Source organism: Sinocyclocheilus grahami, unplaced genomic scaffold, assembly GCF_001515645.1.
Source record: "Sinocyclocheilus grahami isolate Dianchi unplaced genomic scaffold, SAMN03320097.WGS_v1.1 scaffold307.1, whole genome shotgun sequence".
Lineage (NCBI taxonomy): Eukaryota > Metazoa > Chordata > Actinopteri > Cypriniformes > Cyprinidae > Sinocyclocheilus > Sinocyclocheilus grahami.
In genome coordinates, this window is record NW_015505486.1 from 949,081 (window position 1) to 961,343 (window position 12,263).

Sequence of the window (12,263 nt, forward strand, 5' to 3'; positions counted from 1 at the left end):
TGTCAACAATAAACAGTGATTTTAAGGATTATTGTTCGGCATAATGAAACATTTTAAGAGAAATAAAAAATAAAAGGGTAAAAGGTGCACTTGTAAAGACGGTACGATCTATAGATTTGCAGGAATTTGCCTGCATGCCAGAAAGGGCATGGTATTTATAGAGTCCAAAGTGCAACAGTAACCATTTAATAGAAATGTTTTGCATTTGTTGAACCTTCTTATTTCAGCATAGTATTTCAGAAAAGCAGTGGAAGGGATCTGGTCCGTGTGCTTTTAGCAACACACAATGGATCTTTTTGCTTACTGGATGATGATGTAATGTAAAACCAGAACTGATCTTGCTGCGGACTCATTTTTTTAGTCGGAGAAAGTACATCCTCTGAATGAAATTTTGCTGAAAATATCCTCAACCTCAGGCCATCCAAGATGTAGATGAGTTTGTTTATTGGAACAGATTTGGAGAAATGTAGCTTTACATCACTTGCTCAGCAGTGGATCCTCTGCAGTGAATGGGTGCCGTCAGAATGAGACTCCAAACAGCTGATAAAAACATCACAGTAATCCACACCACTCCAGTCCATCAGTTAATGTCTTGTGATGAGGAAAGCTGAATGTTTGTAAGAGACAAATCCATCATTAAGATGTTTTTAACTTCAAACCGTCGCTTCCGGGCTAAAAGTTTTCTATTCATATTATTGCTTTCTCCAGTGAAAAATACATTTTGTCTGAAATAGGAGAAAAATATGCAACGATCAAGCACTGTTTACATGTGAAAACAGTCCAAAATAGTTTTAACAAATATGTTGGTGGATTTTGATGTGAGAGAACAGTGGGGGATAAACTTTTTCACTGGACGAAGCATTATTATGGATTATCGACTTTTTTTTTTTTTTGCCTGAAGTAATGGTTTAAAGTTAAAATGATGGTTTCTTACAAACATGCAGCTTTTCTCTTCACAAGTCATTAACTGATGGACTGGAGTGGTGTGGATTATTGTGATGTTTTTATCAGCTGTTTGGACTCTCATTCTGACGGCACCCATTCACTGCAGAGGATCTAATGCTGAGCAAGTGATGTAATGCTACATTTCTCCAAATCTGTTCTGATGCAGAAACATCATTTTGTCTAAGTTGACTGTCTTGTCTATGTAACATTTTGTCTGCATACTTATCTTGTTTTGAGTATTGTCCCTTATGCATGCCTCTTTGTTTTGTTTTGTTTTCATACCTGCCTGGGGGCTATTGTTGATAATTGGCTAAACTGACCCAGAAGTGTCTATTAATGAATACAGTCTCTGTAAATCTAAAGCCAATAAAGTATGGAAAATCTGCTGACCTTCTGGCCCTGGACACAAATAAGGAATCTGATGATGTAAAGGTAAAATCTGTCTACAGTAAAAAAAATAAAAAAAACTCAAGCAAGTCATGAGATGCCTGGACCTATATTTAAACTAATTCACTTTACAGTATTGTTTACTACAGTGGTTCCCAATCCTGGTCCTGGAGGCACCCCAACACTGCACATTTTGCATGTCTGCTTTCTCTGACACACCAGTTTCAGGTCTTGGAGTCTCTACTAATGAGCTGATGACCTGAATCAGGTGTGTTTGATTATGGAGACATAAAAAATGTGCAGTGTTGGGGTGCCTCCTGGACCAGGGTTGGGAACCACTGGTTTACTATATACAGCACATAATAATCTAATAACATACGTCTTTTACTACAGAATTATTACAAGAGTCCCATGTTTCGATTTAAAACTTATTGTAATCCTGTAAATCCAGGTTTATTAATGATACAAACAACATCAAGACTAAGGTAGCATAACACAGGTACACCTTATCAACCCCCGACTAAAGAAAAATTATATATTTTTTGATTTCTGCATGATGCAGCATCTTGCTGCTCTCAGGATGTTTTGGCCATTGCTTTAGCTCCAACTATGCATCTTCATCCATCATAAATAAGACATTCTGCCTTTAATAAATAGGCTGTTTGGCATTTCCACCAAACCTTGTGTATCACTCTCTGTTTTCAAATGCAGAAAATCACCAGGAGAGCTTGCTCGAGAGTGAAAATGTTCAGAACCGCCACCAAATTAGCAATGATCCATCAAAATGTAACAGCAGAAGCCACTTCCTCTCTCAACTGTCCAAATTGGTCCAAAGGTCGTGGATGAACAGTTTCCCAGTTTCATTCAGTCATGCTGAACAAAATGATGAGCCATTTGCCATTATAATTCATATTTACAGTTATATATAACATCACTGATATCTTCTCATCACAGAGTGATTTATATGGAAATGTATTGTGTTTGTGCACCAGAGAGTGTTTGCTCTAGGCACAGACAACAATAACTTTATATAAATATAATATATTTTGACCATGTCATAATGACTTTGATTGGACGACCGACTCGTGTTATGTGTTAAATATGTGTTAAAAGGGGGAAAAATCCATCCAACTTTCAGATTTTATATGGACTGGCTGCTCGGCTGTGGTCCAGGTCGGTGGTTTTCCGATTTATCACAGGCCTTGGCCTCCAAACCAATGGACTGAAAAGGAAAAGGTAAGTATAGGATTTCATAAAGCAAAAACAATAGAAAGAATAAAGCCTTTAGCCTTGTAACAACTATTCTAAGAACTCTATTCTTTAAATGCAATTCAGATGTAATCTGAGTATTTGTTTTCATTCAGATCTACTTTTTAGGGGCATTTATGTACAGAACAACCAGTTAAAATTGACATGCCTTCAGTAGTGTTGTAGAGTCCATTATGCAATAGTGATCATAGAAATGTTGTTTCTTAAGGCCCCAACATATACCAGCATTCAAAGCTTCCATGTTTCTCAACATTCTAAATGTATTCTAATTCGAATGTTTGGAATGTTGGCGCTGCCTGAGAAAGGAACATGTACCCGGTTGTTTTGTGTTTATGGTCTATAGCACTTCTTTGAGGATAATGTTTCATAATCTGATGACTAAAGTGTTGTGGGTGATGTGCCAGACCTGTTTGATTCGAGAAGATTTAGTGATGTTTTGTGGTGTTCTCTGCTGTTTGCTCTGATAAGCCTGACATTTATGACCATTATCGATGAGCATCCTTCCCTCTTTACTCATAGTGCTATCACTAATAAGTGATAAAATGAAGGCCTTAGATAAACTGAATAATTGCAATGAATGAATGCTGGTTTCTCAGTGAAGGTTACAAATACATTACAAAAAATCTGCATCAAATTCATAGGCAGATGAGTAAAGACATGACACTTTGAATTGGAAATTAATTGTTAGAGTATACAATTCCAAATTAATTTAAATGTAAATTAAATTAGAATTTAATTTACGTTTTAGTAATCGGTTGTAATGTTATGTGCTTTATTTTTTATTCGTTTTTGTAAATATTTCTATTAGCTTTATTTTTATTGCAATTTGAGTCGTTTTTATAGAAGCCCATTTCTGCCACATTTTTATTTCACATTTCTGACTTCTTTCCCTCACAATTGTGAACATACATGCAAGTTAAATTTTTATTTTTATTTATTTATTGATTGATTTATTTTTTAGAATTGTGTAATAAACTCGCAGTCATGAGTTATAAAGTCAGAATTATGGGATACACATTTGCGATTGCAAGAAATATAGTTGAAATTGCGAGATACCAACTCACAATTCTACACTCTAAAAAATGCTGGGTTAAATACAACCCAGTGCTGGGTAAAATAGGGACAAACCCAGCAATTGGGCTGTTTTGACCCAGCGGTTGGGTTAAATGTTTAACCCAACCTTCTGGATAGTAACCCAACCGCTGGGTCAAAACAACCCAATTGCTGGGTTTGTCCCTATTTTACCCAGCACTGGGTTGTATTTAACCCAGCATTTTTTAGAGTGTAAGCTTATATTTTGTAATACTAACTTGTTTTCTCCGAATTGTGAAATATAAACTCACAATTGGGAGTTATGAAGTCCAATTCTGAGGGAATAAACTGACTATTTTAGTTTATATCTCGCAATTCTGGGTTGTTTTGCATCTCACAATTGTATCTCACAATTTCGACTATATTTCTCGCAATTGCCAGTGTATAGCCCATAATTGAAAAAAAGTCAGAATTTTGAGATGTAAACTTGCAATTCTGAGAAATAAAGCCAGAATTGAGAGTTTTTAGAATCTGAGAAGAAAAAATCCTCTCACAAATCTGAGTTGTGAGATAAACAGTCGCAATTACCTTTTTTATTTTTATTCAGTAGCAGAAACAAGCTTCCATACATTGTAATACTTCAATGTAAACTTTTTAAAGTTTTTGAAATTTCTATATTTTGATCATATTCATATATATATATATATATATATATATATATGAGAAAACAGAGACACATCGCCATCCAGTGGGTAGAAGTGGGACACATTAACAAATAATATAATATAATATAATAACAATATTGACCTGGTCTTCATACTATGTGATTGCCTATGCATTGTTTAAAAGATGATGCTAAGGATGTGTTTCATAATCAAAGGCCCTTACTTGATAACTCTGGACATGTTCGTTGAAATCAGTGCTCCTTGGAGGGAAGAAGGCCTGATTCTGTTGGTTCCTGCTGAGGCGCTCACGAGCAGGGTGACTGTTGCTGACCCCGTTGACCCTGTGGACGCACAACACTTGCTGGAAGCTCCGCTTGAAGTTGTCTGACAGAAAGCCATAGAGCAGAGGATTGGCACAGCTGTTGACGTAGGTCAGGATGACAGTGAGAAAGTAGATGCCGGTGATGAGGCCGTTCTCCGGGAGGGTGCTGATGAGGTTGAGGATGTTGAGTATGAAAAACGGCAGCCAGCACAGGACAAACACCACCACGATGATCACCACCATTCTCGTCACTTTCTTCTCAGACTTGCGGCGTTTGGAGAGTCCCGCTCGTGCACTGGCGGACTTTACCTTGATTACAATGAGCAGGTAGCAAAGGCAGATGATCATAAGTGGGCAGAAGAAACCTAGTATAGCGGTGTAGAGGATGAAAGCGGTCGACCACACATCACGTGGTTCAGGCCAGCTCAGGTTGCAGGTGTTGAGCTCTGGCTGAACGTCACAGTAAATGATGACTGGCAGTGTCAGCAGACAGGACAGTGCCCATACCATGCTATTTATCACCTTGGCAACACTGGGCCGCCGCCACCTCGCACTGCGGATAGGATGTACCACAGCCATATAGCGATCAATGCTCATTACTGTCAGACAGAATGTGCTAGTAAATTGACTGATGGAGTCTGCCCACATCAGAATACGACAGAGGAAGTTACCAAACGGCCAGTAGGTGAGCACGTTGTGGGTGGTGAGAAATGGAAGTCCCAGGATGTACAGCTCGTCGGCCACTGCTAGGTTTAAGATGTACATGTTGGTGACTGTCTTCATTTTGGTGTAGCGCAGGACCACGAAAATGGCCAGAGAGTTGCCTGTCAAACCCACGACGAACACCACGAGGTAGATTACGGCCAGAATCTTTGTGCTGTCCTCCTCGGCCATCGAGCTTCCATTCAGTTGACGGGAAATATTGGTGAATTCATTGGACTGGTTTGTGTAGTCTGAGATTGAGGTGTTGCACATGGACCCCTGGGTTGCCATATTTAGATACAGGCACCGATTTGGCAAGGAACCGCTGATTTTTGAGACCCCAAAGGGCTATAAAGAACAAAATGAGAATAGTGGTTTATCTCCGCAGCATGATATTTAAAATGAGAAATTAAACTTGCTTGTTTGACTTTTATGCACACACTGTAGGATAAAAATCCATAGAAAAATGACATTATGTGATGAGTTTATCAGACATTCCTTTAACACAATGCAATGCTTAATTCAAAATATGGGAAAATCAATATGGAAAATTCCTTCAAACACAATGCATTGAGCTTTATTTTTTACAGCTTTTATTAGTGCACAAAAACTTTCTAAAACATGATTAAAACTTGAACTGAACAATTCTGAGAGTATTAAATGTGACATAAAGACATTTGACTTGGAAATATCTTAATTCAGTATAGTTAATCAGCATAAGGATGGAGACTCAACCAGCTTTTCAGTCCTAACAGTAAAGGTTCCTCAATGGTTCTTTGGGGTAAAAGATTATTTTTTAGAGGTTCTTCAGATGAGAATATTGTTTTCAGTGCATTAATGGTTTTCTGAATATCTAGAAAATAAGCAGTTATTTTTGAAGGCATTTAAAGATTCTTCTATGGCATCAGGTTGTAAAACCCAATTTGGTTCTAACAGGAACTTTTAGCCTATTTTTAGATATGCAGCACTGGAAATTAAAAAAAAAAAAAAAAAGTCCATAGACATTAGAAAAAAAGTTTGTTACCCCAACAAAAATGTCAAAGGCTTTTCCTTTTTTGTGTTTCAAAAACATGCATATTCATATTGCATTGTCATTGCATGAACAATGTAGCTGTTGTTTTGTGTTGCATGACCTTGACTTTAAGTGGTACTCGCGCTGGATATGAGGCGTGCAAAGTGAGCAGAGCGACGCAATGTGTTGCACAAATAAAGCACAGCCTCAGAAATGCACTGAACCATAAATCGAAACAAAGGGTAACGGTGTCACTGTTATGAGTACAAACAGTCCAGTGGACACTAATTCATATGAACCGTCTGCATTTCCACCGCACCGGTGAATATTTAACTTGCCTTCTACGCCACAAGCTCTTGTTAAGCGAGTGCCTGACTGTAACAAAAGGCTGTGTTGATGTGCCGACACATCCACTTATTTTCCGTCTTACACTCTAAAAAATGCTGGGTTAAATACAACCCAGTGCTGGGTAAAATAGGGACAAACCCAGCAATTGGGTTGTTTTGGCCCAGCGGTTGGGTTACTACCCAGAAGGTTGGGTTAAACATTTAACCCAACCGCTGGGTCAAAACAACCCAATTGCTGGGTTTGTCCCTATTTTACCCAGCACTGAGTTGTATTTAACCCAGCATTTTTTAGAGTGTACATTTCCGTTACATCTTTGGGGCAGCTGTAAAATAGTATGGTACAAACGGTTTATTTAATCACGAGCCCTTGCTTAGCTTGCGAATCACCTATGGTGCACATGCAGATCTCTTTGTGCAGGATGGTCTTATTCGCCAGTTCTTAATATACTGTATGTATCGGCCTATAGGCTATATAAGGTTTCGAACATTTTAAAAGTTACGAATTACTGAGGGTGCGAATTTTCACTTGACAGTTTGCTGAGGGAGTAACCATAGCATTCAAGCATTGTCACTTTATTATAGTTTATTACATCAATCAATCAATCAATAGCTCAATAGCTGCTTACACTCTAAAAAATGCTGGGTTAAATATAACCCAGCGATGGGTTAAAAAGGGACAAACCCAGCTATTGGGTTATTTTGACCCAGCTATTGGGTTGTTTTGACCCAGCGGTTGGGTTCAAAACAACCCAATAGCTGGGTTTGTCCCTTTTTAACCCAGTGGTGGGTTATATTTAACCCAGCATTTTTTAGAGTGTAGCTGGAGACACTTCACCCCTAAAATTACCCATGGAAATTCCTTATAGAACGTCTTTAAGCAATTATTTAAATATAAATCTAATATAATGGTTAATTATGTAGATATGGAAATTCAGCTCTAGAAAATGTCACTGCCATTCACAGTCTTTATGGGCAAACTAACAAAATGTTTATATAGTTAAACTAGGCTATATTTAACAAAGTATAAATTGTACAAAGTGTACTAATCAAAACAGGCTTTTGTTGCAATAGGTAAAGTTTCCACGGGGAAAATGCTATTGGAAATGTTTGAATTAAAGTTGATAACCCGACCATTTCCACTAAATGCCACGCAAAGTATTAGGCTTAATCGGCCACAGAATGAAGCTACGTTTCACTCTTATTTGGTTATAGTGTGTAGCTGTACAAACCTACCTCAAACGCAATGCGCGGTCCTCTGGGTTTCAGAAGCGCTTCCACTAATTGACCAGACTCTTCTCCGTTTCTGTGATCAATAAAGATTAGATGACTCAATGTCTCCTTGTCTAAGATCCAACATCAAGAGCCAGCACATCACCTTCATCCCCGATTCCAGTTGAAACGAGTTCACTACAAGGCGTTATGTTGCGGTGCGCACATAATCCGCATTGTTTTCCATTGTGAAAACCACAAGTTTATTTGACTATAGCATCCACATCTGGCCAACCATTTAAGTGACTATTTGTACACCTAATAAATGTCGAAATGTACTTGTAGTGTTGAATCATTCAGGTCGGTTCAGGTGGAGAGGTGCTGCTCTCTCCAAGCGCGCACGGTTTTATGGGTTTGTCTGGTCTTCTGCGCGTAACAGGACCAGGGCAGAGGACTTCATACGTCACAGGCACAAACGCGCTTATGTTTTTCTGACCCACACTATATCCTGTCATGCATGGATCTGCACGTTGCACAAGCTCCTAATGGTGAATTTATTGATAGGCTATACTGAAGTAGCCTATATAAATGTGTCATTCCCCGCTGAAGCAGGTGACAGATCATAAAACTGTCGCGCAACGAAAACGCAACAGTGTAACATTTTATGGTCTTTTTACTACGCCTTTGAAAACGAGCTTATCAGGTTTTTTATGGCATTATATCACGTTCCCATTGGATACTGCACTGCTTTTGTCATGACACCATCCCAAACTCTGGACTCTGGCTGCTGCTAATGTTGGTTAAATGAACTCAATCCCACCTCAGAAAAGTGTCATTTTATTTTTAAGTGACATTATTATGACAGTAAAGCTCACACCTTGGCTGTTCTTTTACTTCTGCTGATGAGAGTATGATGCTCAGTACTGTAAACTAAGATGCACAACAAAGCCCTACAAAACAAAAATACAAAATCAACAAACTTTCATAAAGAAACCATATAAGAGAGGTCTTTGATTGCCTCTAATAAAATACTTCAAAGTGTTCATATTTAAACGCCAAATCTTTCTTTTTTTTTATCTTAAAGTCATTATCTGAAGTTATTGGTGAGTTCTTCTTGATATAAATGAATATTTAATAAATACGTGAAATTCAAAGGGAACATTTATTTTTTTTGCATACTATATCAATATCGGCCATTTGTGTGGCTTACAACACACAATAGACTTTCTTTAATAAAGATGCAGGTGAGGTCTCTGTCGGTCTGATCTTCTTGAGGACAAGGCATTTCCAGGACACCCTCTGGGCTTCTTTCCTAAGAAGAAGAAGAGGAAGAAGAGGAAGAAGAAGAAGAAGAAGAAGAAGAAGAAGCGTGTCGCACTGAGATGCATAAGAAATTGCTCGTTTCTTATCATTTACACTGGAAATAATGAGAGTTTCGTCAGAATTCATTTTAAGATGCATTTCCTGCAGTGTGTTTTGATGCTCAACTTTGTTATATCTGATGGTATGCATTGTTTGTTTAGATTTAACGCTATAGGAAGTAAAAAGGCTTAATTTTTCATTACTCGTCTCGTTACAGTTATGTGAGATTTAAAAGCAAAATGCCTTTTCCATTGTAATCACGTGTCCTTTATTAAGCTTTAAACATTTAAGAGAGAAAGTAAACGTAAAAATGTTTAAATGTCCTATTTCCGGTATGGTACAGCGCGTGACTGTTGTTTTGGTGTTTAAAAGTAATTTCAAGACGCCTATTCTGAGGTGCTCGATATTAATTCATTAGTGTGGTCAGACCCCTTAAACCACTTAAATTATATGTATTAAATGCTTGGAAATTATAGCCTAGTATTTCTAAAATTATTATAAAACAATTCATGTACTTATTTATATTTATATTTAGGTCTATTATAACTTTATAACAATAATTCTATTTATTTCTCTTTCTCAAACACGCAGATACCCTGGGGTTTATTGTTCGAGGTCCCTCTGGTCCTCTGGTTGTACCTCTGGGAGGCTCTGTCGTTTTGCCCTGTTATGTTGAGACGCCTTTAGTAGCAGAAAAAGGGAAAGTTGTGTGGAAAAGAACAGACTCCGAGACTCTGGTTCATCTGTATCAAGATGGTGAGAGTCGAGCAGAGTCCCAGCAGCAGGATTATCATGATAGAGCTCATTTCTTTACTGATCAGATTCAACATGGAAACTTCTCCCTCCGTCTGGACGATCTGAGCGCTCAAGTCAAAGGGGTTTACAGATGTAAGGTTTACAGCCAGCAGGTTGCAGGCAAAACTTTAGTTGAAATAAAAGATGTTGGTAAGTGTGAATCATTTTCTACATCAGAATTGAAAACAAAAACTAGGCTATATTTCATTCTGTAATATTTCAGCTGTTCTTTCTTCCAGAGCGTTTGCTAGTATCAGGATCAGATGAGTCCATATCTGCGTCTGTGGGTGAGGACGTCACTCTGAACTGCTCTGTAGACTCTCACATCACACCTGAACACATTGAAGAGGTTTCATGGAGGAAAACTGATAAAGATGAAGATATTCTGGTTCTGCTCTACCAAAACAATAAGTCTTTATCAGATTCATCAGATGAGCGATACAGAGACAGAGCTGAGTTCTTCACTGCTGAAATCCCCAAAGGAAACTTCTCTCTCAGACTGAAGAGCGTCAGAACTGAGGATAAAGGAGTTTACACGTGTCAAGTGTTTGCTGGAGGACTTTCAGCTTATGCAACTGCAGAACTGGTGCAACTGGGTAAGTAACAGATAAATAAGAAAACAATCTAAACCACACAAACTTGTACTATTAAAAATTGTATACTCTTTGAAGAAATGTTTATTCACAAATCTAAAGGGATCGATCGCAAAGTCCCAATTACAGGAGCCACTAAATAGTTCCATACACAATAGTTTACAAAGGGCACCTCAAATAAACTTGAAAGGTACTTTGTAGCCTAATGTATATAGAAACTTTCAAGGGCTCTAACTTCCAAACCTGGTAATGGATTTTGTTTTTGTTAAATTAACAGGCCTATGCATTTTGTTGTAATAATAATTTATTTAAATTACCTTAATTTAATTCAAAATAATTTGAATAATGACTTTATTGAGAGAATTTTTTGTATTGTATTGTGCAATCAGTAATTTTGGAAACTGTGTTGTATCACTTGATAAATGCACAAAAAGACCAATGTGAACCTGTGTCCTGAAGGGAAAAAAATATATATTGAGAACCATTTACCTAGACCTCCTTATGCCAGAGAGGTTCTTTGTTGATGTTTTGTTTTGTAGCACCTTTTTTGACACACAGACATTCTACTTAGGACCCTAATGAAACCTTGTTTGTCTAGAGTGGTACGGCAGAAATTCTAAATATATTGGCTTACCCCAGAATTCAGTACCTGAGTTCCATTTAGCCGTTTAGTTCCATACAGTGTCACACATTGTGTAACTGATGTTTGTTTGATAGGTTTCTCTTGGCTACAAATAACTGTGTTGATTCTCTGTATTATTGCACCTGTATCTGCACTTCTGCTTTGCTGGATTGTTTACTCCAGTTCAGAAAATCGAGGTATGCTTATATGAGAAATAGGCTTCAAATATTTATTGTATATTCTTTATTCTATATATGAAATGAAAATAATTTATTTAAAAAAAAAAATATATATATATATATATATATATATATACAGTGCCACTTGAAAGTTTGTGAACCCCTTGCAGAATCTGTGAAAATGTGAGTAATTTTAACAAAATAAGAGAGATCATACAAAATGCATGTTATTTTTTATTTAGTACTGTCCTGAGTAATATAGTTTACATAAAATATGTTTACATATAGTCCACGAGACAAAACAATAGCTGAATTTATTAAAACAACCCCGTTCAAAAGTTTGGGAACCCTTGGTTCTTAATATTGTGTGTGGTTACCTGGATGATCTACCACTGTTTTCTGTTTTGTGATGGTTGTTCATGAGTCCCTTGTTTGTTCTGAACAGTTAAACTGAGCACTGTTCCTCAGAAAAATCCTTTCCAGCAGTGACTGTATGATTTTGAGATCCATCTTTTCACACTGAGGACAATTGAGGGACTCAAACACAACTATTAAAAAAGGTTCAAACATTCACATTCAGCGGGGGGTGAACACGTTTTGAATTTGAAGATCAAGGTAAATTGTACTTAATTTGTTTTCCGGGAAACATGCAAGTATCTTCTGTTGCTTCCGAAGGGCAGTACTAAATAGAAAAAAATTATATTTCTACAAAATAAGAAAAATTTGGACAGCTTCATCCTGTTCAAAAGTTTTCCTCTTAATGGGCTCTTAATGCATCGTGTTTCCTTCTGGAGCATCAGTGAATGTTTGAACCTTTTTTAA

At 37.4% G+C, this 12,263-nt stretch overlaps 2 protein-coding genes across 2 annotated transcripts; one reads left to right on the forward strand and one right to left on the reverse strand.

The window, feature by feature from the left end:
* Positions 1–2,473: 2,473 nt before the first annotated feature.
* sstr5 (somatostatin receptor 5) lies at positions 2,474–8,195 on the reverse strand. The gene is made up of 3 exons (XM_016293803.1): positions 7,915–8,195; positions 4,522–5,670; positions 2,474–2,554 (listed from the first exon to the last, which is right to left on the reverse strand). The coding sequence occupies exons 2-3, from the start codon at positions 5,611–5,613 to the stop codon at positions 2,474–2,476; spliced, it is 1,173 nt and encodes a 390-aa protein (XP_016149289.1). The 5' UTR covers positions 5,614–5,670; positions 7,915–8,195.
* Positions 8,196–9,255: 1,060 nt separating this feature from the next.
* On the forward strand, positions 9,256–10,651 carry LOC107601553 (junctional adhesion molecule-like). The gene is made up of 3 exons (XM_016293787.1): positions 9,256–9,394; positions 9,844–10,197; positions 10,287–10,651. Exons 1-3 carry the CDS (start codon positions 9,346–9,348, stop codon positions 10,649–10,651), a joined length of 768 nt encoding a protein of 255 aa, XP_016149273.1. The 5' UTR covers positions 9,256–9,345.
* The last annotated feature ends 1,612 nt before the right edge of the window (positions 10,652–12,263 follow it).

Excerpts from the sequence above, each read along its gene's own strand:
- sstr5 (XM_016293803.1), bottom strand. The coding sequence starts at position 5,613 with ATGGCAACCCAGGGGTCCATGTGCAACACCTCAATCTCAGACTACACA. Across the intron at positions 2,555-4,521 it reads AACATGTCCAGAGTTATCAA|TCCATTGGTTTGGAGGCCAA; the intron begins GTAAGGGCCTTT and ends TTTCCTTTTCAG.
- LOC107601553 (XM_016293787.1), top strand. The coding sequence starts at position 9,346 with ATGCATTTCCTGCAGTGTGTTTTGATGCTCAACTTTGTTATATCTGAT. Across the intron at positions 9,395-9,843 it reads CAACTTTGTTATATCTGATG|ATACCCTGGGGTTTATTGTT; the intron begins GTATGCATTGTT and ends TCAAACACGCAG. Across the intron at positions 10,198-10,286 it reads AGTTGAAATAAAAGATGTTG|AGCGTTTGCTAGTATCAGGA; the intron begins GTAAGTGTGAAT and ends TCTTTCTTCCAG.